Source organism: Schistocerca cancellata, chromosome 2, assembly GCF_023864275.1.
Source record: "Schistocerca cancellata isolate TAMUIC-IGC-003103 chromosome 2, iqSchCanc2.1, whole genome shotgun sequence".
NCBI lineage: Eukaryota > Metazoa > Arthropoda > Insecta > Orthoptera > Acrididae > Schistocerca > Schistocerca cancellata.
This window is the reverse complement of record NC_064627.1, coordinates 133855541-133875104: the sequence shown is the minus strand read 5'-3', so window position 1 is coordinate 133875104 and position 19564 is coordinate 133855541. Positions and strand designations below refer to the sequence as shown.

Below are 19564 nucleotides of genomic sequence, written 5' to 3'. Positions count from 1 at the left end.
AAAATCAAACAGCTTAATCAATTAATATGTTAATCCATGATTCAGGGAAGTGGTGTGAGCTTTCACTCAGCTGTGAGCCAGTTGATTAACTGATAAAAATAATTCCTAGCTGCTCAATGCTGCAGTCTTACTCAAACTTCTTCTCTTAAAAAGAATAACATTATTCAAAATATATTTTACTTTCACCTGCCGTTGTATACACCATACTCATCTTTGGTGTCCTTTCTTCATCTAACAGATACAATCACAAGTCCACAAAGCACTACCAAATCCGTCCATCAACTACCACACTTCGCACTTCAATTAAAAAATGTATCAGATGAGCAGAGGTAAAGACTCTGTCACGAGAAGATCAAAGATTGTTGAACAGTAACGTAACTTACTCTCTCTGACGTGTACATCGATGACATACAAAAATTAAACGGTATGACCACCTTACACATGGTCGCTTCTTTTTTATCTCGATGTTGTCTGCTTCCACAGTCATTACTGGGAAAGCTGATAGTGCAGTGAGCTGAGCCCAATCCCTGCGCTAACTGTCAGCACTTCACATTAAAAATGTTATTTTAGAGCACACTATTTAAGGTGCAAGTGATACATCCAACTGTAGCCATAGCATTCACTGTGAACCTAAATCATGAATTATAATTCAGTGTAAAATGTAAACAAAGCATAGACACGTCCCTGTACTTTCTTGAAATGCGCTCCTCCTCAACCTTCACCACACCTACCTCGTCTACAAGCATCTTGTATTAGCTATGGAAGCCCTCTCCTCTCCTAAAGTCGTAGAGTAGTTCTGGATATCTTTATTTGTTCTGAAAGCCCCAGCGGCAAAATCAGATCGTATAATAATTTAGAGAACACTTCCAATATATACTTGCTCCTCTCATCCGAACCCTTCTCTCAATGTAACTTCGGCCTACTGCCGCTTCTTCACGCATAAATACGTATAAAATATATATCCTTCTGATGGGAAATCGTTATCTTTAAGCGAATCTATTCGCCATTGTAAGACTTGTCTGCTCAACGGAAAAAGTCAGCTCCTTGTGAAATCAACTTGTTTACCTTTAGCGCAAATCTGTCCACTGTGATGCTGCTATACTGCGAAATTTCGTACCTCATACTACAAACTATGCTACATATGGGAAATAATAAGGCTCAGAATCAAAAAGGATGTTCTTAATGGGGGCAACTGGCGTTAATACCCGTCCTTTTGAGTCATAAAGGGTGAAATTCTGAATGTACAATTGGTTTTACTCGTAAAACATTGAACAATATGAGCTATTCTGGCGGAAAGATAGATACCCTACTTTGCAGATTTCCATCGAAGTGCCTGCTGGTTACAATAAAGAAAGTAAACCTTCCACTCACCAATGACATAGTCAATAACCTATTCAGAAATTTATTTAAATACACTCCTGTGCACCCTATGAACCACGCACTTTGCCGAGGTGGGGTGGCTTGCAGTCTTCAACGATACAAATAGCCGTAACGTGGGTGAAACCATAACGGAGGATTATCTTTTGATATGTTAGAAAAACGTATGGCTTCTAAAGAGAGGCAGTAGCCTTTTCAGTAGTTGCCGGGGCAGTACAGCCAAAGTGGCCTTATGAAGACAAAACAAAAGTGGCATACCACAGTTCGGACAGTAGGTTCAGGTAAGTAGGTAAGAAAATTTAAAAAGGGAGACGAATAGGCTAAAATTAGATGTAATGAGAATTGATGAAGTTCGGCAGCAGGATGGTCAGGTGATTACTGAGTTATAAACACAAAACCGATTAGGAGTAACGCAGGAGTAGACCCAAAAATGAATAAGAAAATAGGAATGCAGGAAAGCTGCTATGAACAGCATGTTGAAACCAATATCGTAACCAAGATAGACACGAATCCAACACCCACCACAGCAGTACAAATTTATGTGTCGAATGGTTTCGCAAATGAAGAAGAAATTGTAAGAGTATATAATGAGATTAAAGAAAATTATGGAGATAAATGAGATAAAAATTGAATTGTGATGGGTGACTGGAATTCGACTGCAGGAAAACGAGGAGAAGATAAATAGTAAGAGAGCAAGGCCTTGCGGAAAGGAACGAAAGAGGAAGCTGCCTGGTAGTTTTGCACAGAGTGTAATTTAATCCATTTTGTTTAAGAATCATAAAAGAAAACTGCATGTGGAAGAGCACTGGGGACAATGGAAGATTTCACATTAATTGTATAATGGTAAGACCTATTTAGAAAACAGATTTATAAACTGTAGGACGTTTCAAAGGACATACGAAGATTCTGACCGTAATTTATTGGTTATGAACTGCACACTAAAGCTGGAGAAACTGCAGAAAAATAGCAAATTATGGATATGAGACCTGGACGAACAGAAGGATCCAGAGGTTGTTGAGAGATTCAGAGGGAGAGCTGGGAAAAGTTGGACTGAATCAGGGGAAAGAAATGCAATATAAGACGAATTGGTAGCTTAGGGAGATGAAACAGTGAGGGCATCAGAGGATGACATGGATAAAATGACAAGCTCTATCAGATATCCTTCGATAGCTCAGGTTTACAGATCAAATGGGACCGGTGTAGCGTGGCTTACCGGTGGCATAAGTTAACTGCTCGTCACGTACACGCCTCGTTGCTGCAGTATCTGAATTACGAGAACTTCGATGCTTTGTGCATAGGCAATCCTGTCGTCAGACCATGTGAGAACACAGATAAAACGAATCGGAGTACACACTATACGTGTCGATGTCTCTGACACTACCAATAGGGACTACTCTCAGTGACAGATGTATTTAGCCAAACTGAGCCAGCTATCGTAAGTTAATCGTACTGCTAGAGATAGCGTCTGGGGAATGATCAACGACTAATATATCCTTATCATCGTGTGCTCAAATATTAATTTTGCGATTTGTTTAAAGGGTGTGGCATGTTTATACACACCTTTCAGTTCTTTCCAGAAATCTTAACTTCCATACCCCCACTGTAAAGCGTAGCTAAATCACTCACAGCACAACCTCGCATATCCTGAAATCCAGCTGGTCACATTTTACTCTCCGTTTCTCCAATAAAAACACAAGAAATGCTTCATGTCGATAGTAGCGCCTTTCCCACTAATCTTCTTTTATTAGAGGCAGTTACTCAATTATCAGTATAAACACCGCCACATGCCACTTTGTACACCATGACAGCTACATGATTGCATTTTATGTATCAAAAATCGTTATATTATAAAAACTTGTTTAAAAAATACCAAATAGCTTTAAGAACTCCAATGTAGTTAATGGTTACACTCCCCCCCCCCTTTGTGGTGGAATTAACGGAATAATTTAAAAAATTAAAGCATGAAGGTAAAAACGAATGTTAGCCAAACTTCTGACAAGCTATGACTATCTGCTACCTTCTTTGTACTACTACACACCTGTTACGTTTTAGGTCAACGTCTAAATGCAATTCCCTCTGAGGTGGCGATGTCACAGCCAAGAGAGCGGCTAATCAGTTTCCGCTTTTGTGACATGTACCACATACTCAGTACTGATGGTACGTATGTCTCAATGGCTATCTTATTTTCCAAATTAATATAAAACCTATAAAAAGCTAATCTCCCACAGCTCTGTAATTTAAACTGTTCGATGCTAGAAATGAACAAGATAATACAATTTTGCAACTGCTATTGCAGACTAAATTACTTCACAGCACATTTAACTTTAAATTTACATCCACTATTAATCCAACGCAGTAACCGCAATTACTGTCATATCATGCAATCACACATCCGTGTATAGCATTTATTAGTGATTTCGTGTAATGCAGTGATTACCTGTTCCAGCGGAACTTTCATCGGCAATTAGTTTGTCCTAATGTCTGACCACACGTGTTTTCTCTGCCACCTCTGTGTGTCACATTGGATATTGACTTTTACGAGGAGAGGAAGTCACCGTCATATCTCACTGTGGAATTTCTGAATTACAAACTATGTTTTAGATGATAGTTTTAGTAACACATTTCGATGATTAGTAGCTTTCATCGGACCTCTCATAAACTCACATTCATAGACGCCTTCACAGTTAAACACAATAGAATAGAACCAAGTGGTTGTATCAAATAAATCGTATGTCAATTTTTAATTAAGTTATCAATGAAATGAATCATAGGCCACTATACATCAAAGTGCATTGCGTCATTAGCGATAGACGCTATTTATCACTTGCATAGAAAAGAAATAAGAGGAAACTGTATGCTAAAAGTGCAGTTAATAAATCAAACCCAGATACAGACATCCAGGGAAGACAGTTCTAAGGAAACGGGTTTTAGAGTAGAAATGAAATGACGAGTTTGGGACAAATATCAGCAATGAATTGCCGGCTCTTCTTCTCCCAATCACAACCCAGTATTTTCCAGCCATATACAATGAAACAAACAATCATTGTGCACCCCGTAGTGGAACATCTTGTTCTCTTTAACCACATGGTTACGTCAGAGATGGGCGAGGGGCATGATATCATTCTAGTCCAGTGGCGATGACAATTGTGTAACATCTGCATTTGGTTGTTTGTAGTGTATCTACTTTCGTTGACTGTTCTTAGGCAAGTCCTTGCACGTGAATCTCCGAAAGCTACCTAAGGCAGATGGAGGCGAGGAAAGCGACTGCGGGATATTTTGTCAACAGAATCCAAACAGCTTCAGCAGCATTCACAGAAGCCACAAAATATCGTCATGCAGCGCACGCACGTACATAAACACACACACACACACACACACACACACACACACACACAGACATGCACACACACCACACAATTTGTCACTATGTCTTGTTCTCTGCACTCCGCTTGGCATCAACTGAATTTCGATATTTAACAGCACTTGGTGCAAGGCACAATGGACTCTCATATTAAATATCGCAATGTTATTTCCATGTCTTATACTGTCGGTATTACTTATCAAAATGTGCAAAGATTTGACACAACTCGTGTAACTTACAGGCCTAAAATTCGACAGGAGACTCTAAATTTAACTGTCAAGACCTTTTTCCATGTCCAAAAGGTCTGTACTACGGCAGTGTAACAGTGGAAACACTTGTGGCTCAAATAATAAGCTAAGCAGGCAAGTAGTGATAACTGACAGGTTTTCTTAGGCCTACTTGATACAAAAAAAAAGTTTCGAGGAAGACTGAGACATTTATCACCACACTATAATGCCAAAGCTGTGTATAAAGTTTAAAGTCTCCTTTCCTGTTCATAATCAGCTGCTGAATAAGACCAATAGCTAACGTGAAGAAAGAATCCATAGCATGTTTAATCGCAGATGTCACTTTTCCTGACGTTTTTGCACCACAAATCATACTAAAAATCACGCATTTAGGAGAGGTTTTTAATGCAGTGTATCGTCCAAGCTCCATCTTTTTCTAATATGCATGAGTAGCTACAGAAAGCACAAATACAACATTAATATGTTGTATGGAAGCCCTTAGACCGACATGATTCCCGCTAAGATTGATTGAAAAGAGTATTTCTGAGAAGTGGTAATGTCTCTGGACACGGTTCCACACAGGAGGTTCAATCTCTGATCGCAGACGAAAATTATATCTTTGCATATAATTTAGAATTGCAACTGAAAGAAGTAAAAAAAATTATCTAATATTTATCAAAATATATAAAAATATCTTCTATGGCGTTACAAAACATAAGTAATCTCATAAGAGCATGAGTGGCGATGACTGACTTATGCCACCCTACAGTGGTAACTACATGACTCAGATTAAAAAAAATACTGAACGATAGTTTTCACATTTGAATTTAATGTGCATTGGTAGAAGTAAAAAGCGAGAGTTCCTATACGTTAAGCTACCCACTTGCAGCCACTTTTCGAAGTCAGACAAGCATTGTAGCGACCCCATTCTAGGGTACTTCCTTTATACTGCAGTACAAAATACTTTTATCTTCTGCTGATGATGCTAACTTACGCAGTCATACAATGGAAGTTGGTGTTTAAAAAGCTTGGACAGCCTTCTGCAGTATCAAACTACACCATCCATTCCAAAATTATGAATCACAGTTTAGAGTCTGGTTGTAGCATGTTCTTTAGCTACGAAAGAAATAAAAATTTCTCAAAGACACTCCTCAGAGACACTTTATAAAATCTATTAGATGGTTACCGATATTAGCATACGCTCCTCGACTTGTAATTTTATATATAAATTTGTTAAATCTGTATATCTTTATTCTGCAGCTGGAGCTCTTTCACATTAACCTATTCCAACTGTTTTACCATTGTTTAACTCATAATGTCGCTACATTGGTAGCCTTCTTGCATATAGAACTCAAGGTTTGATCTTAAGTAATCACGCCCTGCTACTTTTCTTAAATCCCAGCGAAATAATTATTCTAGACCCAAATGGCAATAGAAATTTATACAAAATTATCGCAGTATTCCAGGCAGCTCATCCTGGAGCATTACCATGTACTTAACTGTTTAACATACCACACGTTTCCTTCTTTAACATTATAAGCTTCCCATTCTATAATTGTGTTTGGCAGTCCACTAGCACCCAAGTGTGTCGACGACCTCATACATATGCAGCCTGCACGTTAGTAAGACGCTAAATAAGACATGTACAAGTCTGAAAACATCAGTAAGTCCTGACATGTCTGAGACTTTGCTGATTAAGCATATGTACAAACCTAAGCACAATTCCACTGGCATAACACACATGTAGCAAGGCAGATGGAGCGCATCTTGGTTGTGTATCATTCCAGGGAGAGTGTCCTAAGTTGTGTATTAATGCTTAATCAGCGATATCTCTGACAAGCTCATGCGTTCAAATTTACACATGTCTTCTGACCCATATTACAGAGATGCCGGCGGCAAATGTGTGAGGTATTGGGCAGAGGGGACACCGTTGTCCTAGTGGAGTGCCAAACTAAGTCGGGGGAGGAATGGTCTGTAATATTCAAAAAACTTATGGTTCGTGCATTTAACAGTTATCTACTTGGTAAATTCTCCAGGATCAAATGCCTGAGACGTGGCAGCAGCTATGTGTAGAAAACTATTACCTTATGGACCTGGACCTAACGCAGAATTTTGCTAGGATTTTCATCAATATGAAGATGTGTAACCTGACATCAAATAATAATTTCTGCATGCAAATTGACTATCAACGAAATATGAATATGATTGTGAACAGCGATAAGATAGTACGAATAGACAGTTTAATGTGGAAGAACTTCATTTGTAGAATAAATATGCATAAGAAGTTCGTACGTCACACGAGCCCAGGAGTGAATAACAATATGGATAACAATCTTATCGTCTTCGTAAAGAGTTCCTGATGGGAGTTTAAGAGAAACATTTATTTCTTCCTTAGCTAAACGACATGCTGGTACCAGACTAGAAGCTATGACCTATAACGACAGAATAGATGGTACGTTTGACTCTGTGGAAGATTATCTAAGTGTATTAAACACCAACATCCACTGTGCAACAGCATAAGTAAATATTATCAGCAGAAGATGACAAACGTTTTATACTGCAACATCATACCGTAGGATAGGGTCCCTGCACCCTAATAGGTATGGGATGGGGAGGCTGGTTAAGCTTACAGGTGACAGTGTAGTGGGTGGTGGTGGTGGTGGTAGAGTCACTCATCGAAAAATTCCTGTAGTAGTTGGTGTTAGACCTGCACCTTTATTAGACTGAAGTCAGCTGAGAGGTATACCTGATTAAAGGAAGTCCCTCTACCTAAGGGCTCACCTTCTGAGGATGTAATGTTTCCAAGCAGAGAAGGGATTAGCATATTTCATCAAAAGAAAAGAGGTATTAAAGTTAGTGAACTGCTTATAGATGTTGATTCTGAAATTATCGGTATATCAGAGCACCACTTAAATAATTTGATAATTCAGAGACTTCCTTTACCAGGATACAGATAAGTATGCTGTTTCTCAAGGAGTTCCTTACGGGTTGGGGAGTGGCTATGTACTTAAAATATAGTATTCCATTGAGTCCATAGACATATCATGAGACTGCACTGAACAGATATTTGAATGCTGTGCACGGGCAGTTGAATTTGATGATACTAAACTTCTAATTGTTGTTGTTTATAGGTCACCTAACTCCAACATCAGAGCATTTCTGCTCAAGCTAGAGGGGGTTCTTGATTCACTTTGTAGGATGTAACAGAAACTAATATGTGGTGACTTCAGTATAAATTTTGTATATTACGGTGTAAGAAGAAGGATGGTGGTAGATCTCCTAAATTCATATGATCTGATGCAGACTGTGGTTCATCCAATTAGGGTGCAAGGGGATAGTAGCACAGCCATAGACCATATGTTTTTCATTCTTCATTACTAGATGGGCATTCTGTTAGTGAAAGCGTGAATCGCCTTTCAGACCATGATGCACAAATTTTAACACTAAAAGGCTTTTGTACTCAAACCATCGTCATATTTAATTAAAAACTGTGTAGGAAAGTTACTCCAACAGCAATAGAGAGTTTTTTAAACATTGTCAAAAAACAAGAGTGGCAGGATGTTTATAGTGCCGATAACATAGACGATAAATACAATACTTTCCTTGACACATTTTTCATGCTCTTTGAGAGTTGCTTTCCATTAGAACGTTCTAGACGGGGTACAAGCAGTAAGAGGCAGCCCGGATGGCTGACTAGTGGGATAAGGATATCTCGTAGAACAAAGCGTGAATTATATCAAAATGTTAGAAGTAGTCACAATCAAGTTACAGTAGCCCATTACAAACAGTATTGTAAGGTGCTTAAAAATGTTATTAGGAAGGCAAAGAGTATATGGTATACAAATAGAATAGCTAATTCTCAGGATAAAATTAAAACCATATGATCAGTGTTGAAGGAAGTGTCTGGTCAGCAGCACAAGATCGACAATATAAAGTCAGTTCGCAGTAAAAATATTTCTGTTACTGATAAAGCACATTTATGTACAGTATTTAACTATTATTTTCTGAGCATTGCTCGTGAATTAAATAAACATTAGTTCCTAAAGGAAATCATGTAATTTTCTTGGCAAATGCCTTTCCGAGATTGATGTCTGAAATACTCAATTGTGATACATACAAGAGGGAGATTGCGTCAATAATTAAATCACTGAAGACTAAGGACTCTCATGGCAACGATGGAGTGTATAGCAGAATATTAAAGTACTATGCTGCACATGTTAGCCCTGTATTTAGCCATATTTGTAATTTTTCCTTTAGGAATGGTCAGTTTCCTGAGCGATTACAGTAGTAGTAAAGCCTCTTTAAAAAAAGGGAGAAAGGAATAATGTAGATAATTTTAGAACTATTTCTATGCCATCTGTTTTAGCTAATATTATTGAAAAGCTGTGTATGTAAGGCTAAGTGATCACACGATTTGCTATCAAATGTACAGTTCGGCTTTAGATGTCTTTTAACAACTGAAAAATGCTATGTTCTCTTTTCTCTTTGAGGTACTGGATGGGATAAACAAAAGGTTTAGAACGCTTGGCATTTTTTTAAATTTAACTAAAGCATTTGATTGTGTTGATCACAAAATATTGCCCCAGAAATTGGACCATTACGGAATACGGGCAGTAGCTCACAATTGGTTCACCTCTTACTTTAGCAACAGGCACAAAAGGTCATTATTCACAATGTTGATAACGGCTGTGATTGGGGGGGGGGGGTGCACCAGGGATTAGTGTTGGGGCCACTCCTGTTCATAAATGATATGCCCTCTAGTATTACGGCTAATTCTAAAATATTTCTGTTTGCTGATGACACTAGCTTGGTAGTAAAGCATGTTGTGTGCAACATTGACTCGGTTTCAAATAGTGCAGTACATGACCTAAGTTCATGGCGTATAGAAAATAAACTAACCTTAAATCACAGTAAGACTCAGTTTTTACAGTTCCTAACACACAATTCAACAAAACGTGACGTTTTAATTTCACAGAACGGGCATATGATTAGTGAAACTGAACAGTTCAAATTTCTAGGAGTTCAGATAGATAGTAAGCTGTCGTGGAAAGCCCATGTTCAGGATCTTGTTCAAAGACTTAATACTGCTATTTTTACTATTCGAACTGTATCAGAAGTGAGTGATCGTTTGACACAGAAATTAGTCTACTTTGGTTATTTTCATTCGCTTATGTTATATAGTATTATATTTTGGAGTAACTCTTCCCATTATAAAAGGATATTTTTGGCTCAGAAACGGGCGGTTTAGGCAATAACTGGTGTAAGTTCACGAACCTCTTGTCGACCCCTGTTCACGAGTCTGGGTATCTTGACATTAGCCTCTCAATATATATATATATATATATATATATATATATATATATATATATATATACACTCCTGAAAATTGAAATAAGAACACCGTGAATTCATTGTCCCAGGAAGGGGAAACTTTATTGACACATTCCTGGGGTCAGATCACACTGACAGAACCACAGGCACATAGACACAGGCAACAGAGCATGCACAATGTCGGCACTAGTACAGTGTTTATCCACCTTTCGCAGCAATGCAGGCTGCTATTCTCCCATGGAGACGATCGTAGAGATGCTGGATGTAGTCCTGTGGAACTGCTTGCCATGCCATTTCCACCTGGCGCCTCAGTTGGACCAGCGTTCGTGCTGGACGTGCAGACCGCGTGAGACGACGCTTCATCCAGTCCCAAACATGTTCAATGGACGACAGATCCGGAGATCTTGCTGGCCAGGGTAGTTGACTTACACCTTCTAGAGCACGTTGGGTGGCACGGGATACATGCGGACGTGCATTGTCCTGTTGGAACAGCAAGTTCCCTTGCCGGTCTAGGAATGGTAGAACGATGGGTTCGATGACGGTTTGGATGTACCGTGCACTATTCAGTGTCCCCTCGACGATCACCAGTGGTGTACGGCCAGTGTAGGAGATCGCTCCCCACACCATGATGCCGGGTGTTGGCCCTGTGTGCCTCGGTCGTATGCAGTCCTGATTGTGGCGCTCACCTGCACGGCGCCAAACACGCATACGACCATCATTGGCACCAAGGCAGAAGCGACTCTCATCACTGAAGACGACACGTCTCCATTCGTCCCTCCATTCATGCCTGTCGCGACACCACTGGAGGCGGGCTGCACGATGTTGGGGCGTGAGCGGAAGACGGCCTAACGGTGTGCGGGACCGTAGCCCAGCTTCATGGAGGCGGTTGCGAATGGTCCTCGCCGATACCCCAGGAGCAACAGTGTCCCTAATTTGCTGGGAAGTGGCGGTGCGGTCCCCTACGGCACTGCGTAGGATCCTACGGTCTTGGCGTGCATCCGTGCGTCGCTGCGGTCCGGTCCCAGGTCGACGGGCACGTGCACCTTCCGCCGACAACTGGCGACAACATCGATGTACTGTGGAGACCTCACGCCCCACGTGTTGAGCAATTCGGCGGTACGTCCACCCGGCCTCCCGCATGCCCACTATACGCCCTCGCTCAAAGTCCGTCAACTGCACATACGGTTCACGTCCACGCTGTGGCGGCATGCTACCAGTGTTAAAGACTGCGATGGAGCTCCGTATGCCACGGCAAACTGGCTGACACTGACGGCGGCGGTGCACAAATGCTGCGCAGCTAGCGCCATTCGACGGCCAACACCGCGGTTCCTGGTGTGTCCGCTGTGCCGTGCGTGTGATCATTGCTTGTACAGCCCTCTCGCAGTGTCCGGAGCAAGTATGGTGGGTCTGACACACCGGTGTCAATGTGTTCTTTTTTCCATTTCCAGGAGTGTATATATATATATATATATATGTTCATTACTGTCATTTCTTGTTAACAATATTAGCTTATTCCCAAGAATAAGCAGCTTTCACTCGGTTAATATTCGGTGGAAATGAAACCTGCATTTGGATCGGACTTCCTTAAGACTTATGCAAAAAGGCGTGCAGTATACTGCTGCATCCATTTTCAATAAGGTACCACTCCAATTCGAAAACCTTGGCAGTAATCTACGCGCTTTCAAAGCGAAACCGAAGGGTTTCCTCACGGGTCACTCCTACTATTCGGTCGCGGAGTTCTTTGAAAAATTAAGCTGATTCTTATTCTATTGTTGATAGCATTTACCTATGAACTGACTTTTTCAGGTTCATGAACATTTATTTTTATCTGTTATTACTTTTGCATTGTAATTTCGTGTACTTACACGGTCCATGACCTTGGAGACTTGGTCTTCAATTTGTCCTACGGAACTTTACGTGTAAATAAATAAATAGATTAAATAATAATTGGCTAACTTTGAAAAGCAATTGAAAGTTAGTAGATCACAGTATAGCAAATCTCGTTTCTTACCTATACAAATGTGTATTAAATTCAGATGTTAAAACTACCGTTTAGTATATTATTTCATAGAAATTTCATGTTGTTTCCACTTCTAAGTTAGCATTTTCAGCAGACGAAGATGAAAATTTTGTTTTTGTATTTGGGTGACTCTGACAAGTAGTTGCAAGAGGATAGTTGACAGCATGGCACCCCTTGTTTCTTACCTATATGAATGAGCATTAAATTCAAAAGCTGAAAGTACAATACAGTATTTCATTTCATCTATGTGTCATGTGGTCGTTTACTAATGCACGCTGTATAAGTCATCGGCAGTGATGCCAATAAGCGAGCATTGCATGTGTTGTACTGTTACAGAAGAAATCTTTTCATATTTTCATAAAAAACACAAGCATTTTTTGTTTCTTTAATGTGCTACTCTCCTTTCGACGGAAAGATCGACTGTTCGTGCACGACCACAGATCGAACTTTCCATTGAATGGAACGTTGTCTAAAGGCATTAATACTCTTGAGAGCTACTCTTTTCAAGGAACCCGAGCAGAAATCGTCTTGATCTAAGTATTTTCAGAGCTAAATTGTCGTATATGGTTCTTTCTGTAACTATACATAGGTATTACGAAAACATACAGTTCAAGTAATGTACTGTGTAAAAGATCTGTCCGAAACACCGAAACACGTAATCGTTAGTAGAGTTGATTATGCTTAAGTGTCAGAGAATGCACGTCTGTCGCCAAATATCCTGTAGACCTTATCTTGGAATTAGCTATTGGTATTATTTAGTAGTTGCCTTTGAAGAGGAAAGTAAAGGAGATAGAAGCTTTTTAGAGTGCCTTGGCACCATGGTTCCAAGCAGTAAATGTCGCAGCCTTCCTTAAAAGTTGGTTTCTGTATTGCCAGTGAAACGTAACCTCAAGTAGACCTAAGATCTGAAATATTGAAAAAGCTATGTCAGCCAGTCAATAACATCAATTATACTTTTCTAGTGTAGAAACCCCCCCCCCCCCCCCCCCCGGTATGAAATATGGACCTTGCTGTCGGTGAAGTGACTTTGGTGCCTCGCCAGTACAAATATCTGTTTAGAGGCCAGACAAACGGGTGGTGCTTGAAGAGGCCAGCAGTCATTTCAGTAGCTGCCGGGGCAACAGTCTATATCATTGACTGGTCTGGTCTTGTAACATCAACCAAAACGGCCTTGCTGTGCTGGTACTGCGAATGGCTGAAAGGAAGGAGAAACTACAGTCGTAATTTTTCCCTAGGGTAGGCATCTCTACTGTATGGCATGGAGATCTGCATAGAAACAGTCCTCGGACTCATGACCATAACAACAACAGTGTAGAACATGACCTATTAATTTCTTGACACCAAAAATTTTGGTGGGGGGAAGCGTTACAGAAAAACTTCTAAAAACGTTAGATGATGAAAGTTCTATCTATAGTTCTGCTTATAATCTCAAACAGGACTAAGTGGAACTGTTACCTATCACTGCCTTACATTTTATTTTACTATAGTCCCATGTGCTTTGTAGTGTTACAGAACATTAACAAGCAATTTAGACCCGGAAATAACATTGTGGAGTACACCGACTTGTTTTAAGCGTCAAGTTTACTTTAACCGTAAGTTACATCAGTAGTTTCAATAAAGTGAGCCATTTATGTTTTGTACTGTTTTGAAAGACAACAGTCTATTTAGACGTGGAGACAACATTGTGAAAATAACATTTGGAAGTCCATCATGCCTTGAACCATATAGGGTGCTAAGATGGAATTTGGTTGCAACCAAGTGTGACATAGAGAACAAGGTGGCCAACTCTGGGTGGACAGAAAAATTGTGTGCTGTGAGTGTCTGTTTCAGAGTAATGTCCAGTAAAATAATGGGATGAGATTGGGAGAACAAAATGTGTATATGTGTGAGCGAAATGTGTCTGGGTGTGACCCACAAGAGAGGAGAGGAGAGGTGTGAAGGGGAGGTGGAGGGGAGAGGCAGAGGGGTGGGGCATGAGAAAATCATATGTGTACCACTGACCATATATGTAGACAAGCCGACAGTTGTATGTCATATTTGTCACAAAGTTGCCACTGCGTTTTTAGTTATTTGCAATATTCAAAGTTTATGTTTGCTTAAAATCACCGATATTTTGGTTGGTTTAATACACTCTCTTCCATTCTGATTTCATTTCTGGGTACAGGTAACACTGAAAGGAGGCGGTATGACTACTGTATTTTATAATATTTTATGTACGTAATAGCTGAACGTACAGACCCTGCTGGTGCCTATAGAAAAGTTTGATATCTATATCTGACTAGCCAACTTGTTTCACGATAGTATAAAATAAGCTGCCTTTCCTTGCACTTTTCCAGTGAACTTCATCAGTCCTATATAGTAAGGATCCCACATCGAAAAGGAGTACTCCAGAAGAGGTTGGACAATTTTGGAGTAGGCAGTCTCTTTAATAGCATAGTAGTGCATATATAAGTGTATTGCTTTGAACACAATGTTAGATTCTTCTTCCCAACAACATTTTCTTGTGATCGTTCTAAATTAAAATGACTGTAGTTCTATACCCTAGGTGATTAGTTGATGCGATCATCTTTAAATTTTTATGATTTCTCTTGTAAAGAAAAGTTTTTGAATTTTTTAGTGCTCATGTGAAGAATCACGTAATTTTTATTATTTAGATTCAATTAACGTTTTTCCACCACACATATATCTTACCTAAACTATTTTACAAATCGTTTTGGGTTCTTTCTCGACTTTAATAGACGGTAAATGACAGCTTCGTCTGCAAACAATCCACATCATTTGTATGCATTAAGAACAACAGAGATACTATAACAGTTCACTTACGAACACCTGATATCACTTGTGTGTCACCAGACAATTTTCTGTGAATTACTTCCACTGTCAGCTTATTATTTAAATTTAAAAATTATGTTATCTCCTGTAGACGGCAGGTATCTGCAAATGAAGCAGTTTTATTAAAATTTCTGGATACCTTATTGACAAAATGACTGTTGTTACCGTTGAAATGTGTTTACTTCGGCATATACTTCAAATCATAACGCTGTATTAATCCGCTTTTCACGTTTCCAGCTAACGTGGGAAGGAGTGAAAATAACGGAAGTGAAGGTGGAGAAACTGGTCACATTCTTCGACGATTTCGACATCCGACTGGACAACGCAATTGACGTGGCGAAGATCGAGGACATCAGGAAGACGAATGTGGTGGCGCGCCAGCACCGGCTCAACCACAAGCCCTTCTCGTACTCCCTGAAGGTGTCCAGCGACAAGGAGCAGCTGGGCCTGCTGCGCGTATTCCTGGGGCCCTCCGGGGCGTGGGAGGGCGGCTCGCTGTCGCTGGACGACATGCGCCACCAGTTCCTCGTCATCGACGGCTTCCACATCAAGCGTGAGTACACAGGGGCTCGCCGCGTTCCTGTTGTTCACTTGTACGTTATCTCATCAAAAATATCTGGGCGCCTATCAGTGGCCATTATTATGAGGAGTGTGCACTTCCCCTCTATCACGACTTGAACTCTGCTGAGAACACTTTCAGTGAGGTGCCGCAATGTCTGTGGAGGAATGGTAACGCAGGTAGAAGTGGTAAAGCATTCTTCCCCAAGCGCTGAAACCAGAGAATATGGTGATTTGGACTCCACTGTCCGGGGCGAAGTCAACGTTCTAAACCGTCTCACGGATTCTCCATTGTGTTTGGGCTTCGGCTATGGACAATTAAGTCCATTTCAGAAATGTTGTAAGTAGGCTGTTCAGGTTTTTATATTAACCGGCCACTACGTACAACATACAACTCCCACTATGTATAGGCGATCATCATGGGGTTATCTCTTGCAAGATGTAGAGAAACGAATCTACAGATTACTGCAGTAATAGCACGTTATTATTGACTGAAGATGAATTAGTAATGTGGTAACACAAAACGTATGGAGATATAAAAGGATTCAGATTTTTTTGCTACTTGACAAAATAGTTATTGCACCTGTGCCTGTAGTCGTACCCATCAGTCACATTCACTGTGTAATTTGAGTTCATCACGCACACAATCTATGTAAAACAGCAGCGTCACATTTAAAACCCACACCCATGCCCACAAGCACGAGTCTAGCCCACAATCTCCGCTTTAAAGTAACGGCGAGGTTACCACAACACCAAGGAAATAGGACAAATGCGAGTTTCAACAGGCTAGGGATGAAAGGGCGACGACGAGTGGCTCATACACAGCGCTGAGATTAGTTCCGTTCTGAAATTTTTCGTCTGCAGCAGGACGTGTGCAGAATTAAGAACTGTGTAACGATCCAATGGTACTAAGTTAAGTTTCTGCGTTTTACTGGCTACCTCTGCCACTGAAACATTCGAATACATTTGACTCGTGATAGTTCAACAAGGTGGAAGAGACGAATTAACGTTTCAAAACATTGAGAGATAAAGCGAAAGAGTTATTATCACTGTTGAAATCGGTTTGCTTCGTCATGCATGTGCAATGGCGCACATCAAGTTCGGAAAAATCATTGCCAGCACCAGGAATTGTACTCGGTGTCCAGTGTGGGACGTGAGTTCTTCACAAAGCTACGCAGGCGGGTCCTTTGAGAACCTGCGTTCGAGTATTTCAGTGTCACATTCGTTTTTACCGTCTGTTCTCCATTCTGTTCGGTTGATAAATTTGTCATCTTATCATATACACTTGAACGAATTCCCTGGGACACTAAAGTAATAAATGCTCCACTCGACTTCACCTAAATGAAAATGAAGAACAGTGAGAAGTAAGGCGCTTTAGAGTCAATGTAACCTGTTTATTGGACAGGAATTCTGGCTTAAAGCATCAATTTTTTACTTACTAAGCTGCTTGAAAATTCGATAAAAGATATATGTTAACGTCAGGTGTGGCAGACACCGAACAATAGAGTGAGACAGTATGTACAACAAAATCCCTTATTACCTAAACAGGTCTGATCAAAGTTGACATCAACCGATGAAGAGAAGATTCACACGCTCTATTGTTGAAGGACAACTGAAAAATAATCACAATTTGTGGAGGGAATTGAGAAATTAATTCACTAATGATAGCCATGTGAAATCGGAATCTACATCCACATTCATACATTCACGAGTATAAAGCTGATAATAAAGGCAGCTTTTCATTGTACCAAAAATTAAGATTTGTTCTTGTGCTAATCACGGACGGACAAGAATAACTGCTTGTATGCCTCCGAACCAATTGTTTCTCGTGCAAATGGTTCAAATGGCACTGAGCGCTATGGGACTTAACATCTGAGGTCATCAGTCCCCTAGACTTAGAACTACTTAAACCGAACTAACTTAAGGACATCACAGATATCGATGCCAAAGGCAGGATTAGAACCTGCGACCGTAGCAGCAGCGCGGTTCCGGACTGAAGCGCCTAGAACCTCTCGGTCACAACAGCCGGCTTGTTTTTCGTGCAGTTTCGTCTTCGTGGTCAGTACTGTAACTGACAAATACTTGTAGGTTCTCCCATAATAATAACATATTTTCTCCAGTTGTATGGGAGATACAAATATTTCTGAGTTCATAGTTTTATGTCAATGAATGTAAGAGAAAAAGCGCGTTCTAGGTAAGTGATGTGTTTCAACTAGTCACGATATGCGTAAAATAAGGAAAGATAAGGTAAACTATAAGATGACTCCAGTAATGAGACATATCAAATGAAACTATATGATTCCCGGATTCCAGAGACCTTCTCGAGTCTCAGACATCTATGATGTATACAGGGTGTTACAAAAAGGTACGGACAAACTTTCAGGAAACATTCCTCACACACAAAGAAAGAAAATATGTTATGTGGACATGTGTCCGGAAACGCTTACTTCCATGTTAGAGCTCATTTTATTACTTCTCTTCAAATCATATTAATCATGGAATGGAAACACACAGCAACAGAACGTGCCAGCGTGACTTCAAACAGTTTGTTACAGGAAATGTTCAAAATGTCCTCCGTTAGCAAGGCTACATGCATCCACCCTCCGTCGCATGGAATCCCTGATGCGCTGATGCAGCCCTGGAGAATGGCGTATTGTATCACAGCCGTCCACAATACGAGCACGAAGAGTCTCTACATTTGGTACCGGGGTTGCGTAGACAAGAGCTTTCAAATGCCCCCATAAATGAAAGCCAAGAGGGTTTAGGTCAGGAGAGCGTGGAGGCCATGGAATTGGTCCGCCTTTACCAATCCATCGGTCACCGAATCTGTTGTTGAGAAGCGTACGAACACTTCGACTGAAATGTGAAGGAGCTCCATCGTGCATGAACCACATGTTGCGTCGTACTTGTAAAGGCAAATGTTCTAGCAGGACAGGTAGAGTGTCCCGTATGAAATCATGATAACGTGCTCCATTGAGCGTAGATGGAAGAACTTGGGGCCCAATAAAGACATCACCAACAATACTTGCCCAAACGTTCACAGATAATCTGTGTTGATGACATGATTGCACAATTGCGTGCGGATTCTCGTCAGCCCACACATGTTTATTGTGAAAATTTACAATTTGATCACGTTGGAATGAAGCCTCATCCGTAAACAGAACATTTGCACTGAAATGAGGATTGACACATTGTTGGATGAACCATTCGCAGAAGTGTACCAGTGGAGGCCAATCAGCTGCTGATAGTGCCTGCACACGCTGTACACGGTACGGAAACAACTCTCCATACAGTGACGTGGTCAACGTTACCTTGTACAACAGCACCTTCTATGACGCTGACATTAGGGTTGTCGTCAACTGCACGAAGAATTGCCTCGTCCATTGCAGGTGTCTTCGTCGTTCTAGGTCTTCCCCAGTCGCGAGTCATAGGCTGGAATGTTCCGTGCTCCCTAAGACGCCGATCACTTGCTTCGAACTTCCTGTCGGGACACCTTCGTTCTGGAAATCTGTCTCGATACAAACCTATCGCGCCACGGCTTGCCCCCTGGTAATCCATACATCAAATGGGCATCAGCTAACTCCGCATTTGTAAACATTGCACTGACTGCAAAACCACGTTCGTGATGAACACTAACCTGTTGATGCTACGTACTGATGTGCTTGATGCTAGTACTGTAGAGCAATGAGTCGCATGTCAACACAACCGTTCAGCGTGACTTTCGAACTAGGTACGGTGTGGATCCTCCTACAGCACAGAGCATTAGACGATGGCCAGAACAATTCCGAGAAATAGGTTGTTCGTGTAAAGGCAAATCACCTGGCCGTCCCCAAGTGTCTGACACGTTCGCCATAGTTT

General features: G+C 40.8%; 1 protein-coding gene across 1 annotated transcript in view; it reads left to right on the top strand.

Moving 5' to 3' along the window:
- The window catches only part of LOC126161403 (allergen Cr-PI-like), a 117817-nt gene that overhangs the window by 89719 nt on the left and 8534 nt on the right, over window positions 1–19564 (top strand). Inside the window, exon 9 of the mRNA XM_049917181.1 lies at window positions 15386–15701. Coding sequence (XP_049773138.1) covers window positions 15386–15701 — 316 coding nt within the window. The remainder of the gene's footprint in view (window positions 1–15385; window positions 15702–19564) is intronic.